The 16474-nt window shown below is 46.2% G+C and overlaps 1 protein-coding gene across 5 annotated transcripts in view; it reads left to right on the forward strand.

Annotated features, from left to right (window-relative positions):
- The first annotated feature begins 9006 nt into the window (after positions 1-9006).
- The window catches only part of LOC105482332 (cyclin J like), an 87361-nt gene continuing 79893 nt past the window's right edge, over positions 9007-16474 (forward strand). For 4 of the 5 annotated variants that reach the window (XM_071098118.1, XM_071098119.1, XM_071098121.1 and 1 more), the window contains exon 1: positions 10270-10519. Coding sequence is in view for 1 of the 5 variants with exons in the window: in XM_011742355.3 (XP_011740657.2) it covers positions 9618-9671 (54 nt within the window). In the remaining 4 variants the exon portion in view is untranslated. Of the gene's footprint in view, positions 9672-10269; positions 10520-16474 lie in introns of those variants that run through there. The other variant, XM_011742355.3, reaches the window with a different exon arrangement.

The following is a 16474-nucleotide window of genomic DNA, read 5'->3' on the forward strand; positions in this document are numbered from 1 at the left end:
AGGGCAATTGAGGCACTCACCTCATGCACAAAATGTAAGAGAGTGACAAAAACCTCAGTAATCAATAGAAATATATGTATATATATTTTTGAGACAGGGTCTTGTTCTGTCCAAGGCTGGAGTGCAGTGGCACGATCACAGCTCACTGCAGCCTCAACCTCTTGGGCTCAATTGATCCTCCCACCTCAGCCTTCTGAGAAGCCGGAACTATAGGCCTGTGCCACCATACACAGCTAATTTTTAAATTATTTGTAGAGATGGGGGTCTTGCTATGTTGCCCAGGCTAGTCTCAAACTCCTAGTCTCAAGTGATCCTCCCGCCTCAGCCTCCCAAAGTGCTGGGATTACAGATATGAGCTAGCGCATCTGGCAGAAATAATTTTTTTTTTCAAGATGGAATATTGCTCTGTCACCCAGGCTGGAGTGCAGTGGTGCAATCTCAATTCACTGCAACCTCCGCCTCCCTGGTTCAAACGATTCTTGTGCCTCAGCCTCCTGAGTAGCTGGGATTACAGGTGCCCACCACCATGGCTGGCTAATTTTTTTTTTATTTTTAGTAGACACGGGGTTTCACCATGTTGGCCAGGCTGGTCTTGAACTCTTGACCTCAAAAGATCCACCCGTCTCAGCCTCCCAAAGTTTTGGGATTATAGGCATGAGCCACTACCCCCAGCCAGAAATTATATATATATATATATATATATATATATATATATATATATATATATATATATTTTTTTTTTTTTTTTTTTTTTTTTTTTTTTTGAGACGGAGTCTCGCTCTGTCGCCCAGGCTGGAGTGCAGTGGCGCGATCTCGGCTCACTGCAAGCTCCGCCTCCCGGGTTCACGCCATTCTCCTGCCTCAGCCTCCCGAGTAGCTGGGACTACAGGCGCCCACAACCGCGCCCGGCTAATTTTTTTTGTATTTTTAGTAGAGACGGGGTTTCACCGTGGTCTCGATCTCCTGACCTTGTGATCCGCCCGCCTCGACCTCCCAAAGTGCTGGGATTACAGGCGTGAGCCACCGTGCCCGGCCCAGAAATAATATTTTAATACATATTTTAATAAATCAAAATTAACCAAAAAACTATGATAAAATATCAAAATGTTAAGTAAAGATGAGATCTGACAAGGCCGGGATCAGCGCGAGGTAAGGGAGGGCGAGTCAGGCAAGAGCAGCTGGATCCTGGTGTCCATCCGCATCTCTGGAGCCTTTGGCAGCCAGGCCTCGCAGGTGGAAAGGCTTTTTTTCCCTCCTGCCTGTCATCTTCAGTCGTGCCACTAGGGGGAGAACGTCGACTACACAAACCTCCAGGCCTGCGGCATGGAGGCTGGGAGATCCACCCTCGTCTCAGGCTGTTTTCTAGATTCCCTGTCACAAAGCAGGTTGTTGTTCAGTCCGTTGAAAATCTATTTCAATTCAGCAGACATGTCCTGAGCACTCACTGAGGCACGGCTGGAGAATGCACCCGGGGTCCCCAAACCAGGTGGGGAGTCAGATCTATCTGGCACCACAACCTCATTCAGCAACAGAACCTCCTGCGGGGACAGCTGCCATGCGCTTTCATAAAAGCTCCTCAGCCGATTCTAACCCGCAGCCAGCTTTACCAAGCCCTGGGCCGGGCTGAGGGGAAAACTAACACAGGAAAGACTCCAGTTCTGCCCTTCAAGGGAGGACACTGTGTGTGCCTGCCTTGTCCTGGTGTCGCTTCCACAGCTGACCTCAGGCCGGGGGGGCGTTGAGAATGGAGCAGAGTGTGGGTTTGAAGGTCACCTTGCAGGCCCAGCTCCTCAACCACATCATCTGAGGGTGGTCCCGACGAGCTCTGTGGCTCCCCGACACTCTTCTCTCCCTGCTCCAGAGGCAGAGACCCAAAAAGAATTTCTCAGGAGGAGGCCGGGCGCGGTGGTTCACGCCTGTAATCCCAGCACTTTGGGAAGTCGAGGCGGGTGGATCACTTGAGGTCACGAGTTCGAGACCAGCTTGGCCACCATGGTGGAAACCCCGTCTCTACGAAAAGTACGAAAAACATATATATATATTCGCCGGGCATGTTGACAACTGCCTGTAATCCCAGCTACTCGGGAGGCTAAGGCACTAGAATTGTTTGAACCCGGGAGGCAGAAGTTATGGTGAACTGAGATTGTGCCACTGAACTCCAGCCTAGGCAACAGAGTGAGACTCCGTTTCAAATAAAAGAAGAATTTCTCAGAAAGAGCCCAAAGATGGCTCTGGAAAATGGTGGGGTTTGTTTTTTATTTTTTATTTTTTAAACATTCTCCATCTACTTTATACTTTTGCCTCAGATTGGCCCTGATTTAAAAACAATAATGAAGAGTTCAACTTCATCACAGGTGTTTATTTTTGCTGACGCCCTTGCAAGCTTCCACCACTCATTTATCCCCACCCCAAGTGGTTTTCAAGCTGATCCTGACAGAGATCCGAAATGGCTTCCTCATGTGAAATGTCCATATTCTATTTGGGGCTCTCTTATCCTATAAAACACACTTAAGGTGTGAGCTTCAGGACATGGAGATCAAGGGCCTCAGGGTGAAAGGCTAACGGGGTATTAATCCTCAACCTCATCACCGTTTCCTGTCACTTGGCAGAACTGTATGGGCAAATCACTTTTGAAAAGCTCCTCATTCCCTGGTGTTGAGTCTGGTTCTAGGCATCCTACAACCTGAACCCGAGGAGGGTGTAGAGGGTCTAGAAGTGCCACCTGCTATAGGAGTGTTGGCTGTTCAGCCTTGAGGAGAGAAGACTGGGAGTCCTGAAGGCACCCGCCCACCCCTGCAAGGTGGTCTCAGGGTAGAAGGCGCTGACTGCTTTGAAGGGTTGCAGACGGCAGAACTGAAGCAACCGGTGGACTTTATCAAGAGGCCAATTTGGGCCAGTTTGTTTATGCACCACATATTTATTGAACTTCAGCTATGTGCCAAGCAGTGCTTAGGCACAGAGGAATCACGAGACCAGCAAAACAGATATGGTCTCTGTTCTCCTGGAGCTTAGAGTCTAACACAGGTGACAGACTTTGCAAAAATGACCACACCAATAAATGTAAGATGCCAGCTGTGGCATGATGCCATGAGAATGGCAAGGTGAGGATTTGTCCTGGTGAGACTGTCAGGGAGTAGCACTGGTGGAGTAACAGCAGAGCTGAAGGGCAAGTGGGAGTTGGCAAGGCAGGCTGGGTGGAGAAGGCTTTCCAGGGAGGGGCATGGCAGGCAAAGGCCCCATGGTGGGGCAAAGCATGGCAGAGGGGAAGAATCAAAGAAGCCCCTCCCCAGGTCTTGGGAGCAAAGTGTGCAAGGGGAGAAGATGAGGGGGCAGGGCCCAGACCTTGAAGGCTGATAGGTCAAACTAAAGATGTCTGTCTTGACCATGAGAATAACAGGAAACCACAGAATGATTTTAAGTGGGCAAGTGACATAAGCAGACTTGGGTTTTGAGAAGACCACTCTTGCAGCTAAAGGAGAAATATTTCAACTTACCCTATAGAAGAGCTTTCATTTTGTTTGTTTGTTTGTTTGTTTGTTTGCTTGCTTTGAGATAGAGTCTTGTTCTTTCGCCCAGGCTGGAATACAGTGATGCCATCTGGGCTCACTGCAACTTCTGCCTCCCGGGTTCAAGTGATTCTCCTGCGTTAGCCTCCCGAGTAGCTGAAATTACAGGCACCTGCCACCACACCCAGCGAATTTTTGTATTTTTAGTAGAGATGGGGTTTCACCATGTTGACCAGGCTGGTCTCGAACTCCTGACCTCAGGTGATCCACCCACCTGGGCCTCCCACAGTGCTGGGATTACAGGCATGAGCCACATCGCTTGGCTCAGAGGAGCTTTCTGATAGAATGCTAGACCTTGGGAAAGTAATAACAATGAAAGCTAACATTTACTGAGTTCTTACTAGGAATGAAACACTGTGTGCTTTTCATGGATTAATACATTTGGCCTTGAGAACAACATGTAAGGTAGGTGTATTATGATGATCCACTTTTCACAGATGAAGAAATAGAGGCTAGAAGAGGTTCAGAAAGTTGACTGAGATTACCCAGTTGGAGAAGCTGCAGAGCAGGAGCTCAAATCCAAGTCCTTCAGACCTCAGAGGTCATGGTCATAATGACTGTAGTCCCCTGACAGCCAGGCTGCAAGCGACCACAGCTCTGGTTGGAGTGGAGTGTTAAAACTTCTAACCCTGTCTCCCACCCGCTAAGTGACTCTAATGCAATTAGTCTGGAGTACAGCCTGGACATTGGGAATTTTTGGAAACTCCGCAGCTGAGTCTGTGGTGCAGCCAGGTTGAGACCCATGGGCAGATAGCTTGTAAAACACTTGAGAGAGCTGTCGCAGGAAGAGCCATCTCTCTGGCTGAACTCAGTGATCTCTGAGTTCCCTTCTAGCTTGGATAGTTTTTTTGATTTTATGATTCACCAATTCTGCTGCCAGAAGCCTTTCTCCAAGGTGACTGAATTTCTGGAACTGACGGATGGAGGCTGAAGGACCTTGGTCATACTGTGTCAGCTCCAACGACCGGTCAGGGAGAGCAGAGTCTTCAAGGGTGCATCTCCACAGCCTGCCCACCATCTTCCCTCTGACCCAGACGAAGCCTGCAGACCAGTGAGAGGAGAAGAAGAAATGAAGTCAGCTGACCCAGAGTTGACACTGCCAGGACTGAATGCTGCTGGCTGTTGGCCAGGATCTGATCCACTCCTTTGAGAGTGTCAGGAGCTGTGGAAGGTGTGTGTGGGGGCGGGGAATTCATCCCAAGGCCAAGTTCCCGTAGAGGTCAGATGAGACTGAACTTGAGAGCTGAGTTATGAAAAAAACCTCAGGGAACATCCTTCACCTGCCCTCTATGGCTCCTTAGCTGCTTGGGGTTCTGCTGCTCAGAGCCTAAAGTGATAAATAACCTCTTTCTCTTTAGCTACCTAGTCTCCTGTCACTTGAAGGGGTGACAAGTTCATTCCCCACTCCAGGCCTTTGCACTTGCTGGTTGAACAAACTGTGATGCATCCATACCATGAAATACTACTCAGCAATGAAAAGGAACAAACTATTGATACACTGAAACAACCTACATGAAAAACTATAAAAAGTAGTCATCCCTTTTGGCCCCGAATCCCAACTTGAAGAAGGGAAATGCTAAATACATAAAAGACTGGTTATTGAAATAAAGGCTGTCAAAAGACAAAATTTCAACAAATTTAAAGCTCTTAATTGGCTTTTATTTGCAATTCTAGAATCAGGCAATACCTCATACTCCGTAAAACAGAATGAGTGTTCCTGTAATCGGAGCAGAGAAGGTTGGTTTTACAGACCGAAAAGGGCTGAGGAAAGCAGAAACAGAAAGCAAAAAGCGGATGGGCTGCTTCAAAGTTGCTTTCCTTGTGAAGGTGAAAGAAGAGGGGACTTCCTTATCATACCAGCTAAAACCAGCTTGTTTAGAAATTTGGCTGTTGTCTCTCCTGATTTCTGGGAAGGTCAGATAAACAACTTAGTTTTGGCTGGGTGACATGGAACTTCAGCATGACTGATCCCATTTTGGTTTATTCAGTTGGGCCTAATGCAGGAGCTCAGTCTAAACCAATGGCCTCCTACACATTTTATTTCACAGAACTCGCTGAGGACCCTTATATGCCAGGCTCTGTTCTGGACACTGGGGATAAAGCAGTGAAGAAGACAGAGAAAGATTCCTGGCTTCGTGGAACTTGCATTCTAATACAGAGACTGGCAATAAACCAAGTAAACATAAAATAAAATGGGGTTAGATGGTCAAAGTGCTACAGAGAGAAAATAAAGTAGGGGAGAAAATGGGGGTGCTGGTTAAGGGTGGATTACAGCTTTATGGGGGTGGTCAGGGAAGTCGTTACTGCAAAGGCGACGTTTGAGTACAGACTTTTTAGAAAGTGAGATGAGGATATCTGAGGATAGGAGTGGAGGGTAGCAGGGAGCATTTCAGACAGTGGAAATATCAAATGCAAGAACCTGAAACAAGAGGAAGTCTGGCGGGTTGAAGGAATAGCCAAGAGGCCACCATGGCTAGAGTCCTTAGTCAGAGAGATCATGGATGGCATTTATGGACCATTGACCTGACAGTGGCCCCTGGAGTTTTGTGGTTGTCTTTTTATTTTATTTTATTTTTTATTTTAAATGGAGTCTTGTTCTGTCACCCAGGCTAGAGTGCAGTGATCTTGGCTCACTCAACCTCTGCCTCCCAGGTTCAAGCAATTCTCCTGCCTCAGCCTCCTGAGTAACTGGGATTACAGGCACCCGCCACCAGGCCCAGATAATTTTTGTCCTTTTTGTGAAGAAGGGGTTTTGCCATGTTGCCCAGGCAGGTTTGGAACTCCAGACCTCAAGTGATCCACCCGCCTCAGCCTCCCAAAGTGCTGGGATTACAGGGCATGAGCCACTTCACCCAACCCCCTGGAGTGTTTTGAACAGTAAAAGACTCACATGTAAACAGGAAATAAATGTGAACTCAGGATCCCCCTGCAGAGATGCTGATTGTGTGGGTCAGAATCTGACATTGTCCTGAAGTAGGTTTCATAGTGAGTAACAAGAAAAGGCGGGCAGGGTAGGAAACAGCTCAAGAGAAATGCATATCCCTGAACAAATTATAAATAAGAAATAATCCCCCAGAGTAGGATGGGGATGCTTTTCCTGGCCTTTTTCTGCTGAGGTTCGATGAGGTGATGATGGAGATCTTATCAACACACGGGACTGGGAACTCGGACATCCTCGCTCAGGCTGCAGCCCTCACCTTCCCTCATCGGCCCCGGCGTCCAGACGCTCCTAAATGCTTTACAAACAACACCACACTTTAAGGAATTTAATCCTCACAGCAACCTCATGAGCCAGGTCCTGCCTTCTTTGTTACATTTTACATTAACACCATGTAAAAGAAACGCTCTCAATTTTAAAATTTATCTGTTAAAAGACAAGCACTACTCCTTCAAATGGATTAATTTATTAATTAAGACACGTTCTCAATAGCAGAAATGCCAAAAAATCACTAATAGGATTGAGGAAATTTGGAATGGACATCCATTTCACAGATAATGAAATTGAGGCTTCTGCAGTTGGAATTAAACCATCAGGGCCTTGAACCTGAAACTGTGTGTTCCAGCCCCAGCTCCCTCATTTTAATAACTGGCAACTCCATCCACCCAGGTGCTCGACTCAAAAATGTAGAAATAATTCCCTCCACCACACTGTTGTCACAGAGGGTTTGTCTTAGTCCTAAATTAGTGGGACCTTGAATTGGCAGATGGCGCCTCCTACTATAACTCCCATCTGTTGATTTCTTGATCCATGGCCCAGCTCGTGAATTTTGCTGATGTGTTTTAATCTTTCGAATATATGTGATTTTGACATCCTCCTTACTAACATCTCTATTTGTATGAACATAAAAATAAAATGTTTTTCTCAGCCAAATCTTTGAATAATATTGAAGCTTGAGGAAAATAGGCCATGGCCTTGAGTACCTGGAACACGCTGATAAAGTTGATCCATTTGGTTGTATGTTTCCAATTACTCAACCACAGCTTGCAACTTGGCAGATATGAGTAACAGATGAAAAAACACTTTCTGTGTCAGCACTAATGGATAACTGAAATCAAGTCGACAAAGATTTGTAAAAGTAAAACCACAATATTATCACGCTGAAATAATACTGAAATATTACAAACACTTGGAGGAGTAAGTAAATCTTAACGTATTTAAATTGAAGAACATGTTTGGATGTGTTTTGGGGTTTGGGGGATTTTTTGGGTTTTTTTTTGTTTTGTTTTGCGTGTTGCTCATTATATAGAGTTACAAAGCGATAATCACTTTCACTCTGGCAATTACACCTTTGATTTATTTATACCATATATATATATATATATGCACATTTCTTAAGTATTATCCATGTCTTGGATTTTATTGCTCTGTCTTCAAAGCCATCTCTTGTTTATAGAGATTGAGGTTTAATTGCAAGTGCTAGGCTAGAGGATGGCACTGTGGTTAATTTTGCCAGGTCGTTTTTAGGTTTAAGAGTAGTTTTAGGCCGGGTACGATGGATCATGCCTGGAATCCCAACACTTTGGGAGGCCGAGGTGGGTGGATCACCTGAGGTCAGGAGTTTGAGACCGGCCTGGCCAACAGGGTGAAACCCCATCTCTACTAAAAATACAAAAATTCACCGGGCATGGCGGCAGGTGCCTGTAATCCCAGCTACTCAGGAGACTGAGGCATGAGAATCGCTTGGACCCGGAGGTGGAAATGGCAATGAGCTGAGATCGCGCCAGCGCACTCCAGCCTGGGTGGCAGAGCCAGATATCGTCTCAAAAAAAAAAAAAAAAAGAAGAAGAAGAAGAAGAAGAAGAAGAAGAAGAAGAAGAAGAAGAGTAGTTGTAGTATACATAGGACGAATGCAGTTAGTGAGCTTTTACAATGTGCCAGGCCCTATGGTAAGCGCTTTATACGCATTACCTAACTTAAGTCCTTCTTACCCATCTGAGATTTCATGGGGCCAAGATTATAATCATTCCCTTATACAAATAGCCCTTACATCCTTGCCCTTTTCTCTCATCATTCTTTCCTAGCAAAACTTTAATCCAGCCAAACCTAATCCTTGTCTTTCTTCATTCTGTGAATAAAAGTCCTCTAAAAAGGAATTTGGAGGAAAGAGGCTTTATTTCAGTGAACAGTTTACAAACCAAGGGGACTCAGACTTTAGTGTAAAATGAAGATACATTCCAAAGACAAAGAGAAGGTTTGGCTTTTTTGGGGGGGGCGGGGGGATGGGGGGGTTGGGGGAACAGGATCTCACTCTGTCACCCAGGTTGGAGTGCAGTGGTGCAATCTCAGCTCACTGCAACCTTCTCTGGGCTCAAGATTTTCCCACCTCAGCCTCCCAAATAGCTGAGACTACAGCCCATGCCACCACACCAGGCTAGTTTTTTTTTTTTTTTGTATTTTTTTGTGGAGATGGGGTTTCACCATGTTACCCAGGGTGGTGGCCTCCAACATCTGGGCTCAAGTGACCCGCCCACCTTGGCTTCCCAAAGTGCTGGGACTACATGATTGAGCCGGGTTTAGCTTTTATAGAAAAACTTTCTACTTAGGTTTCCAATCAAATCTGTTTATGCAAGTGAAGGATTCAAACTTGCTTACTTCTGAATTATTGATGTAGCTGAGTTCTGCTTGGTTGATACAGCTGAGCCCTGATTGGCTGAGGTAGGTGAGCTCTGGTTGCTTGAGGTGAGCCCTGAAAGTCCCAAAATTAAACAGAGGTGAGGGGCGTTTGGGGAACTCAGAGTATGTGTGTGACCTGTAGTCAGCAAATGGCCATTTGGCTCTATTTTAAATTTAGGCCCAGTTAGCCACTCAGGATCTATCTTGAAGGATTGGTTCTTTCAGGTTTACATTTGTTCACAATTCACTCACTTCCAACTGTGCTGATTGGTCCCACTTTCAATTCATGCCTACAAATCTCCAATGGCACAAAATGTAGCCTAGTAACTCTACCAGCTCCTTGCCAACTCCCAACATTCTCAGTGAAACGTCCCTGAGGTGGGAGTCAACATGGTTGGCTCAAGGAGCAGAGTAACAGAGGAAGAGAGTGGCAGGTGATGACCTCAGAAAGGTTACAAGCACCCAGATCATGTAGCGGCCTGCAGAACATGGTAACTTGGCTTTTATGCTGAGTGAGATGTGAAATAATTGGAGGGCTTTGAGCAGATGCGTGATGAAGTCTGATTTCAATTATAACAGCATTACTCCAGCTACTATTTGAGAATAGACTGTGAGGGGCGAGGACAAAGGCGAGAGATAGATGAGTTTAATAATCCCAGCAGCCGAGTGTGGTGGCTCACACCTATAATCCCAGCTTTGGTAGGGGCTTTGGGAGGCGAGGCGAGACTGAAGGATCTTTTCAGCCCAGGAGTTCAAGAGCCGCCTGGGCAACATGGTGAAAACCTGTCTCTACCACCGCCCCCGCAAAAAAACAAAATAAAAAATTAGCCAGGCATGGTGGTACATGCCTGTAGTCCCAGCTACTCAGAAGGCTGAGGTGGGAGGATCTCTTGAGCCCAGGAGGCAGAGGCTGCAGTAATCCATGATTGTGCTGCTGCTGTCCAAGCTAGGCAACAGAGCTAGACCCTGTCAAAAAAAAAAAAAAAAGAAATGGAGAAAGAGAGAAAGAAAGAAAGAAAGAGAGAAAGAGAGAAAGAGAGAAAGGGAGAAAGAGAGAGAGAGAAAAAGAGAGAAAGAAAGAAAGAAAGAAAGAAAGAAAGAAAGAAAGAAAGAAAGAAAGAAAGAAAGAAAGAAAGAAAGAAAGAGAAAGAAAGAAAAGAAAGAAAGAAAGGAAGAAAGAAAGAAAGAAAGAAAGAAAGAAAGAAAGAAAGAAAGAAAGAAAGAAAGAAAGAAAGAAAGAAAGAAAAGAAAAGAAAAGAAAAGAAAAGAAAAGAAAGAAAGAAAGGAGAGAGATCCCAGCAAGGATGGGAGCTTGGCCCCAAGTGGTTGCAGGAAAGAGGTAAGAAATGATATAATTTTGGTCATCTTTGGAGATAGAGCCACCAGGTTTCACTGAGGATTTGGATGTGGGCTGTGATGGAAAGTGAAGGGTCAACACTGGCATAAAGGTTTTGGCCTGAGCAACTTTCAGGCTGGAATTGCCTTTGCCGGGATGGGAAACACTGCTCCTGGGAGGAGTGGAGGAGCAGGCTTTGTGGATGGGAGCAGGAGGTGAGTAAACAGAGTTTGTTTTGAGAAATGTTGTGTCAGAGATGTCTATAAAACATCTGTGTAAGTTTCCTAGAGCTGCCATAACAGATTACCACAAACTGTAGCTTAAAACAACAGAAATGGATTCTTGCACAGTTCTGGAAACCAGAGTCTGACATCTACATGTCAGCAGCAGGGCCGTGCTTACTCTCAAGGGTCTTGGATGGACTCTGTTCCTTGCCTCTTCCAGCTTTTGGTGGCCATCAGGGTTCCTTGACTTGTGGCTGCATTGCTGCAATCTCTGCCTCCTTGGTCACACAGCCTTCTCCTCTCCTGAGTGGTTCTCCTCCCTATGTGTCTTATAAGAACACTTCTATTTGATTTAGGGCCCCCCACTTAGAGATCTTCTCATCTCAAGATCCTTAATTACATCTGCAAAGACCCTTTTTCCAAATAAGGCCACATTCACAGGTTCCAGATGTTTGATGTGGACATATTCTTTTGAGGACCGTCATCAACATCTAAGTTGAGATGGTAAATGGGTAGTTGAATGTGCAAGTCTGGAGTTCAGAGAAGAGGTCTGGACTGACGATATAAATTTAGAAGTCCTCAGTCTATAGATGGCTTTTAAGCCATGGTTCTAGAGAGACCACAAGGGGAAAGAATGCAGATAAAGAAGGGGAGAGTCTGAAGACTGAGCCCTGGGACACTCTGGTATTTGGAGTGTGGACGATGAGGAGGATCCAGCAAGGGAGACTGAAAAATAAGTGGTTTGCTACAGAGCTAGAAGAGAATCAAGAGACTGTGATGCTGGAAACCAAAGATACTATTAAAAAGAGCAAGGGGCTGGGTGTAGTGGCTCATGCCTGTAATTCTAGCACTTTGGGAAGCTGAAGCGGGAGGATCACTTGAAGCCTGGAATTTGAGACTGGCTTGGACAACAAAGCAAAACCTCGTTTCTAAAAAAAAAAAAAAAAAAAAAAAAAAAAAAAAAAAAATTCAAAAAAATAATTAGACATGATGGCATTTGCCTATAGTCCAAGCTATCTGAGAGGCTGAGGCAGGAGGATCCCTTGAGCCCAGGGGTTCAAAGGCTGCAGTGAGCTATGATCATGCCACTGCACTCCAGCTTGGGCAACAGAGACCCCATCTCAAAAAAAAAAAGAGAAAGCGAGAAAGAGGAAGTAATGATCAACCATATCAGATGATGCAGACTAAGTGTTGGCCATTGACTTTAGCAAGATGGAGATCAGAGGAGACTTTGAAAGAGCATTTTGGGTGGAGGAATGGAGGTGAAACATGCCCAGAGAAGGGTCAAGAGACAATATGAGGCTGTACTCTAGCAACTTTCTTGTGGATTCTTTGGGATTTTCTGTATATAAAAATATATAAATTCTATATATCTAGGTATATAAAAATACAGATTTATAGGCCGGGCATGGTGGCTTAAGCCTGTAATCCCAACACTTTGGGAGGCCGAGACGGGCGGATCACGAGGTCAGGAGATCGAGACCATCCTGGCTGACACTGTGAAACCCCGTCTCTACTAAAAACTACAAAAAACTAGCCGGGCGAGGTGGCAGGCGCCTGTAGTCCCAGCTACTCGGGAGGCTGAGGCAGGAGAATGGCGTGAACCCGGGAGGTGGAGCTTGCAGTGAGCTGAGATCTGGCCACTGCACTCCAGCCTGGGTGGCAGAGCGAGACTCCGTCTCAAAAAAAAAAAAAAAAAAAAAAAAAAAAAAAAAAATACAAACAAGGCGAGGTGGCGGGCGCCTGTAGTCCCAGCTACTCGGGAGGCTGAGGCAGGAGAATGGCGTAAACCTGGGAGGTGGAGCTTGCAGTGAGCTGAGATCCGGCCACCGCACTCTAGCCTGGGCGACAGAGCGAGACTATGTCTCAAAAAATATAGATAGATAGATAGATAGATAGATAGATAGATAGATAGATAGATAGATATAAAAACTATATTGTCCATATTATACGTAAACAGATATATTAAAATGTAATTTTTCTATTAGATGGAGTCTCACTCTGTTGCCCAGGCTGGAGTACGGTGGCATGATCTCAGCTCACTACAACCTCTGCCTGCCAGGTTCAAGTGATTCTCCTGCCTCAGCCTCCCCAGTAGCTGAGATTATAGGCGCATGCCACCACACCTGACTAATTGTCGTATTTTTAGTAGAAACGGAGTTTCATCATGTTGGCCAGGCTGGTCTCGAACTTCTGACCTCAAGTGATCCACCCACCTCAGCCTCCCAAAGTGTTGAGATTAGAGGCGTGAGCCACTGGGCCCGGCTAAAATGTATATTCTAGATATAAAATATTAGGACGCAGTGGTGATGGTTGCACAACAGTGTGAATGTAATTAATGTCACTGAATGGTACAGCAGCATTGCCTGGGCAGTGGTTGGAAAGGCTGATCATTAGCCCACACTTTCTTGTCATGGATTCGGAAGCCCAGGGAATGAGGTCCAGCCACCTGTTCTTAACAAACCCTCCAGGTGGTTCTGATGCCGGGTCTCATGTGAGAAGGCTGGCCAAAGGAATTGTGGGAGAAATGCTTGACAACAGCAGTGTGTGAAGTTCATGGATCTCGAGAGGCCAGTGTAGTGGTCCTGAGTATCAATTCTGGGGCTGAATTGCCAGTTCTAATTCCTCCACCCAGCTATGTGATCTTGAGCAAGTCTCTTAACCTTTCTGTGCTTCAGTTTTCTCATCTTGAAATGAGGATGGTAATAGTAGTATCTCATAAGGTTGTTGTGAGGATTAAGTGACTTACTACATGTCAAGCACCTATAATGGTACCTTGCCCATGGAAAGCACTATGAGAATAGCTATTGTGATTGATTTAAAGTGAGGCCACGAGCATGGATTTGATCATTTTATTGTGCCCTCTGGTTGTGGAGGTGCTGAGTAGGTGGAATGTTGCCTTTGATAAGGGCTGGGTTTTTGCGGTGTAAAAATTTTGAGTTGAGAGTAGGCAGCCTAGTGGAGCATGTGTACAACCAAAGGATTTAATGGTGAGCCATGGAATCTGCACTGTGTATAGCATAGGCATGACAGCGGTGGGCGAGGCAGTGAAAAGGCGGAGGGATCAATGGCTGGAGGACCCAATGGAGTAGGGTGGTTGCTGAAGTCGGAGTGCCTGAGGGGTGAGCTGGCAAGACAGGCTTGTTGGTCACAGCATGCGATTCCTGAAATGGATGATTTGCAATTATTAGTAACAACAGAGTCTGGGTTTTGGCCACAGAGCAAGTGGCTGAGTCAGGGTGGAGAATAAGATTGTTGGAGAGGACTTCAAGGAACTGAAAAACCTGGGTCTTGGATGAATCATCGACCAAGATACCAAAATCACCAAGAATTCTCATGAGGCAGTGTTGGAATTGCAACAGCAAGGCACCGACTCAGCTCTTCCAGGAGTGAGGGGAAAACCCTGGGGGTCCACAGGAGACAGGGGCAAGATGGACTGGTCTGATGATATGAATTTCTAAGCTAGGGGGTATAGAGAAGGGAAGGAGAGTGGCTTGGGTGTGGTGATGGGGAGCAGGGGTCACCATCTTCCGCTCAGGCCGCTTGGTACAAGGGGAGAGGGACAGAAAATGGCTCCACCTAAGGGGGTTACAGTGGAAGCTCGTTCTCAGAAGAGAACCAAGTTTTAGCTAGAGGGAAAATAGAAAGGGATTTTTTTTTTTTTTTTTTTTGACAAGGTCTCACTCTGTTACCCAGGCTGGAGTGCAGTGGCATGATCATGGGTGACTGCAGCCTTGACCTCCTTGGCTCAAATCATCCTCCTACCTCAGCCTTCTGAGTAGCTTGGACTACAGGTGCACACTGCCATGCCTGGCTACATTTTTTTAAAAAATGTGGGGCCAGGCGCAGTGGCTCATGCCTGTAATCCCAGCACTTTGGGAGGCCAAGGTGGGTGGATCACAAGGCCAGGAGATCAAGACCATCCTGGCTATCCCAGTGAAACCCTGTCTCTACTAAAAAATACAAAAAAAATTAGCCGGGCATGGTGGTGGGCACCTGTAGTCCCAGCTACTCGGGAGGTTGAGGCAGAAGAATGGCATGAACCTGGGAGGCGGAGCTTGCAGTGAGCTGAGATGTAGTCCCAGCTACTCAGGAGGCTGAGGCAGGAGAATGGCATGAACCTGGGAGGCGGAGCTTGCAGTGAGCTGAGATGTAGTCCCAGCTACTCAGGAGGCTGAGGCAGGAGAATGGCATGAACCTGGGAGGCGGAGCTTGCAGTGAGCTGAGATGTAGTCCCAGCTACTCGGGAGGCTGAGGCAGGAGAATGGCATGAACCTGGGAGGCGGAGCTTGCAGTAAGCTGAGATCGTGGCACTGCACTCCAGCCTGGGCGATAGAGCAAGACTCTGTCTAAAAATAAAATAAAATTAAAATTAAAAAATTTTATAGAGACTGGGTAGTCATATGTTGGCCCAGCCAATCTCAAACTCCTGAGCTTAAGCAATCCTGCTGCTTTAGCTTTCCAAAGTGCTGGGATTACAGGTGTGAGCCACCATGCCCAGCGGAGGAAGAGAATCATTGATGAGACTGATAGTCTTAATTCACTGATCCACTTCTATGCCTGGCACTCAGCTGGGCACTGCGATGGAGAAGAAAAAAGTAAGATATTTCTTCCATCATGGACTTAATGCTCCACGCAGGAGACAGAGAGTAAACAATATTTTAAAAGCCAAATATGTAATCTATTAGATAGTGTTAAGGACTAGGAGAAAAAAAGAAAGCAGAGAAGGCAGATGGAAGGATCAGTAGCTGAAACTATAATAGGTGGCTGGGAAAAGCCCCCCTGATAAGATGACATGGAGTAAAAACTTGAAGGATATTGGAGAGCTGGCTGTACAGATATGTGGGGCTGGGAGGAACGGCAAGTGTGGAGACCCTGAGGTGGGAGCGTGCCCAGAATGTCTGAGGACAAGCAAGAGGCCAGTGTGGTGGGAGTAGGTGGACAGGGCGGGGAGTGTGGGAGAAGATGAGGTCAGACGGGAACAAAGATGTAGGCAGATCACATAGGGCCCTGTAGGTATAGGCCTTTACTCTGAGCGAGATGTAGAATCATTGAGGGGTTTTGGGCAAAGGAAGGATGCGAATTGCATTTTGATGGAGTCATTCTGGTTGGGCAAAGTGGGGGGCAAAGGCAGACGTAAGGAGACTGGTTAGGGAGCTTTTGCCATTATCCAGTGGAAAGTTGGTGGCAGATTGGACCAGGGAAGTCATGGGGCCTGGTTTTAAGACCGGATGGCCAGCGTGTCCTCAATAAAAGACAGCAGGCAGCATGTATGGGTACAGGTGCAGTAAGAGGAGGCAGAGATGTGGTGTGGGAACTTGTGGAAGTTCCTCTGATTTTTCCTATTTTCTTAGTGTATAAGGAAGCTAGCTGAATGTGAGGAGGGGTGAGGAAGTATTAGATGTGAGCAGGGAGAAGAGATGGCATGAAATATTCATCTTGGAGAGAGGGAGGGGAAACAGACTCTAGCAGTGGTATATACTGGGGTCCATGCATCAAACTCACCTAGAGGCTTGGTTAAAGTAGAGTGCTGGGCCCGCCCCCAGAGTATTTGATTGAGTACGTCTGACATGGGGTCTGAGAATTTGCATTTCTAACAAGTTCCCAGATGATGCTGATGCCGCTGGTTCAGGGACCATCCTCAAGACCCATGAGACAAGAGAAATACAGAAGGCTTGCTCGGCCAAATAGAAAACCCATTTGTGCTTAATGATGGTGAATTCATTGGAAGGCC

This window comes from Macaca nemestrina, chromosome 6 (assembly GCF_043159975.1).
Source record: "Macaca nemestrina isolate mMacNem1 chromosome 6, mMacNem.hap1, whole genome shotgun sequence".
Lineage (NCBI taxonomy): Eukaryota > Metazoa > Chordata > Mammalia > Primates > Cercopithecidae > Macaca > Macaca nemestrina.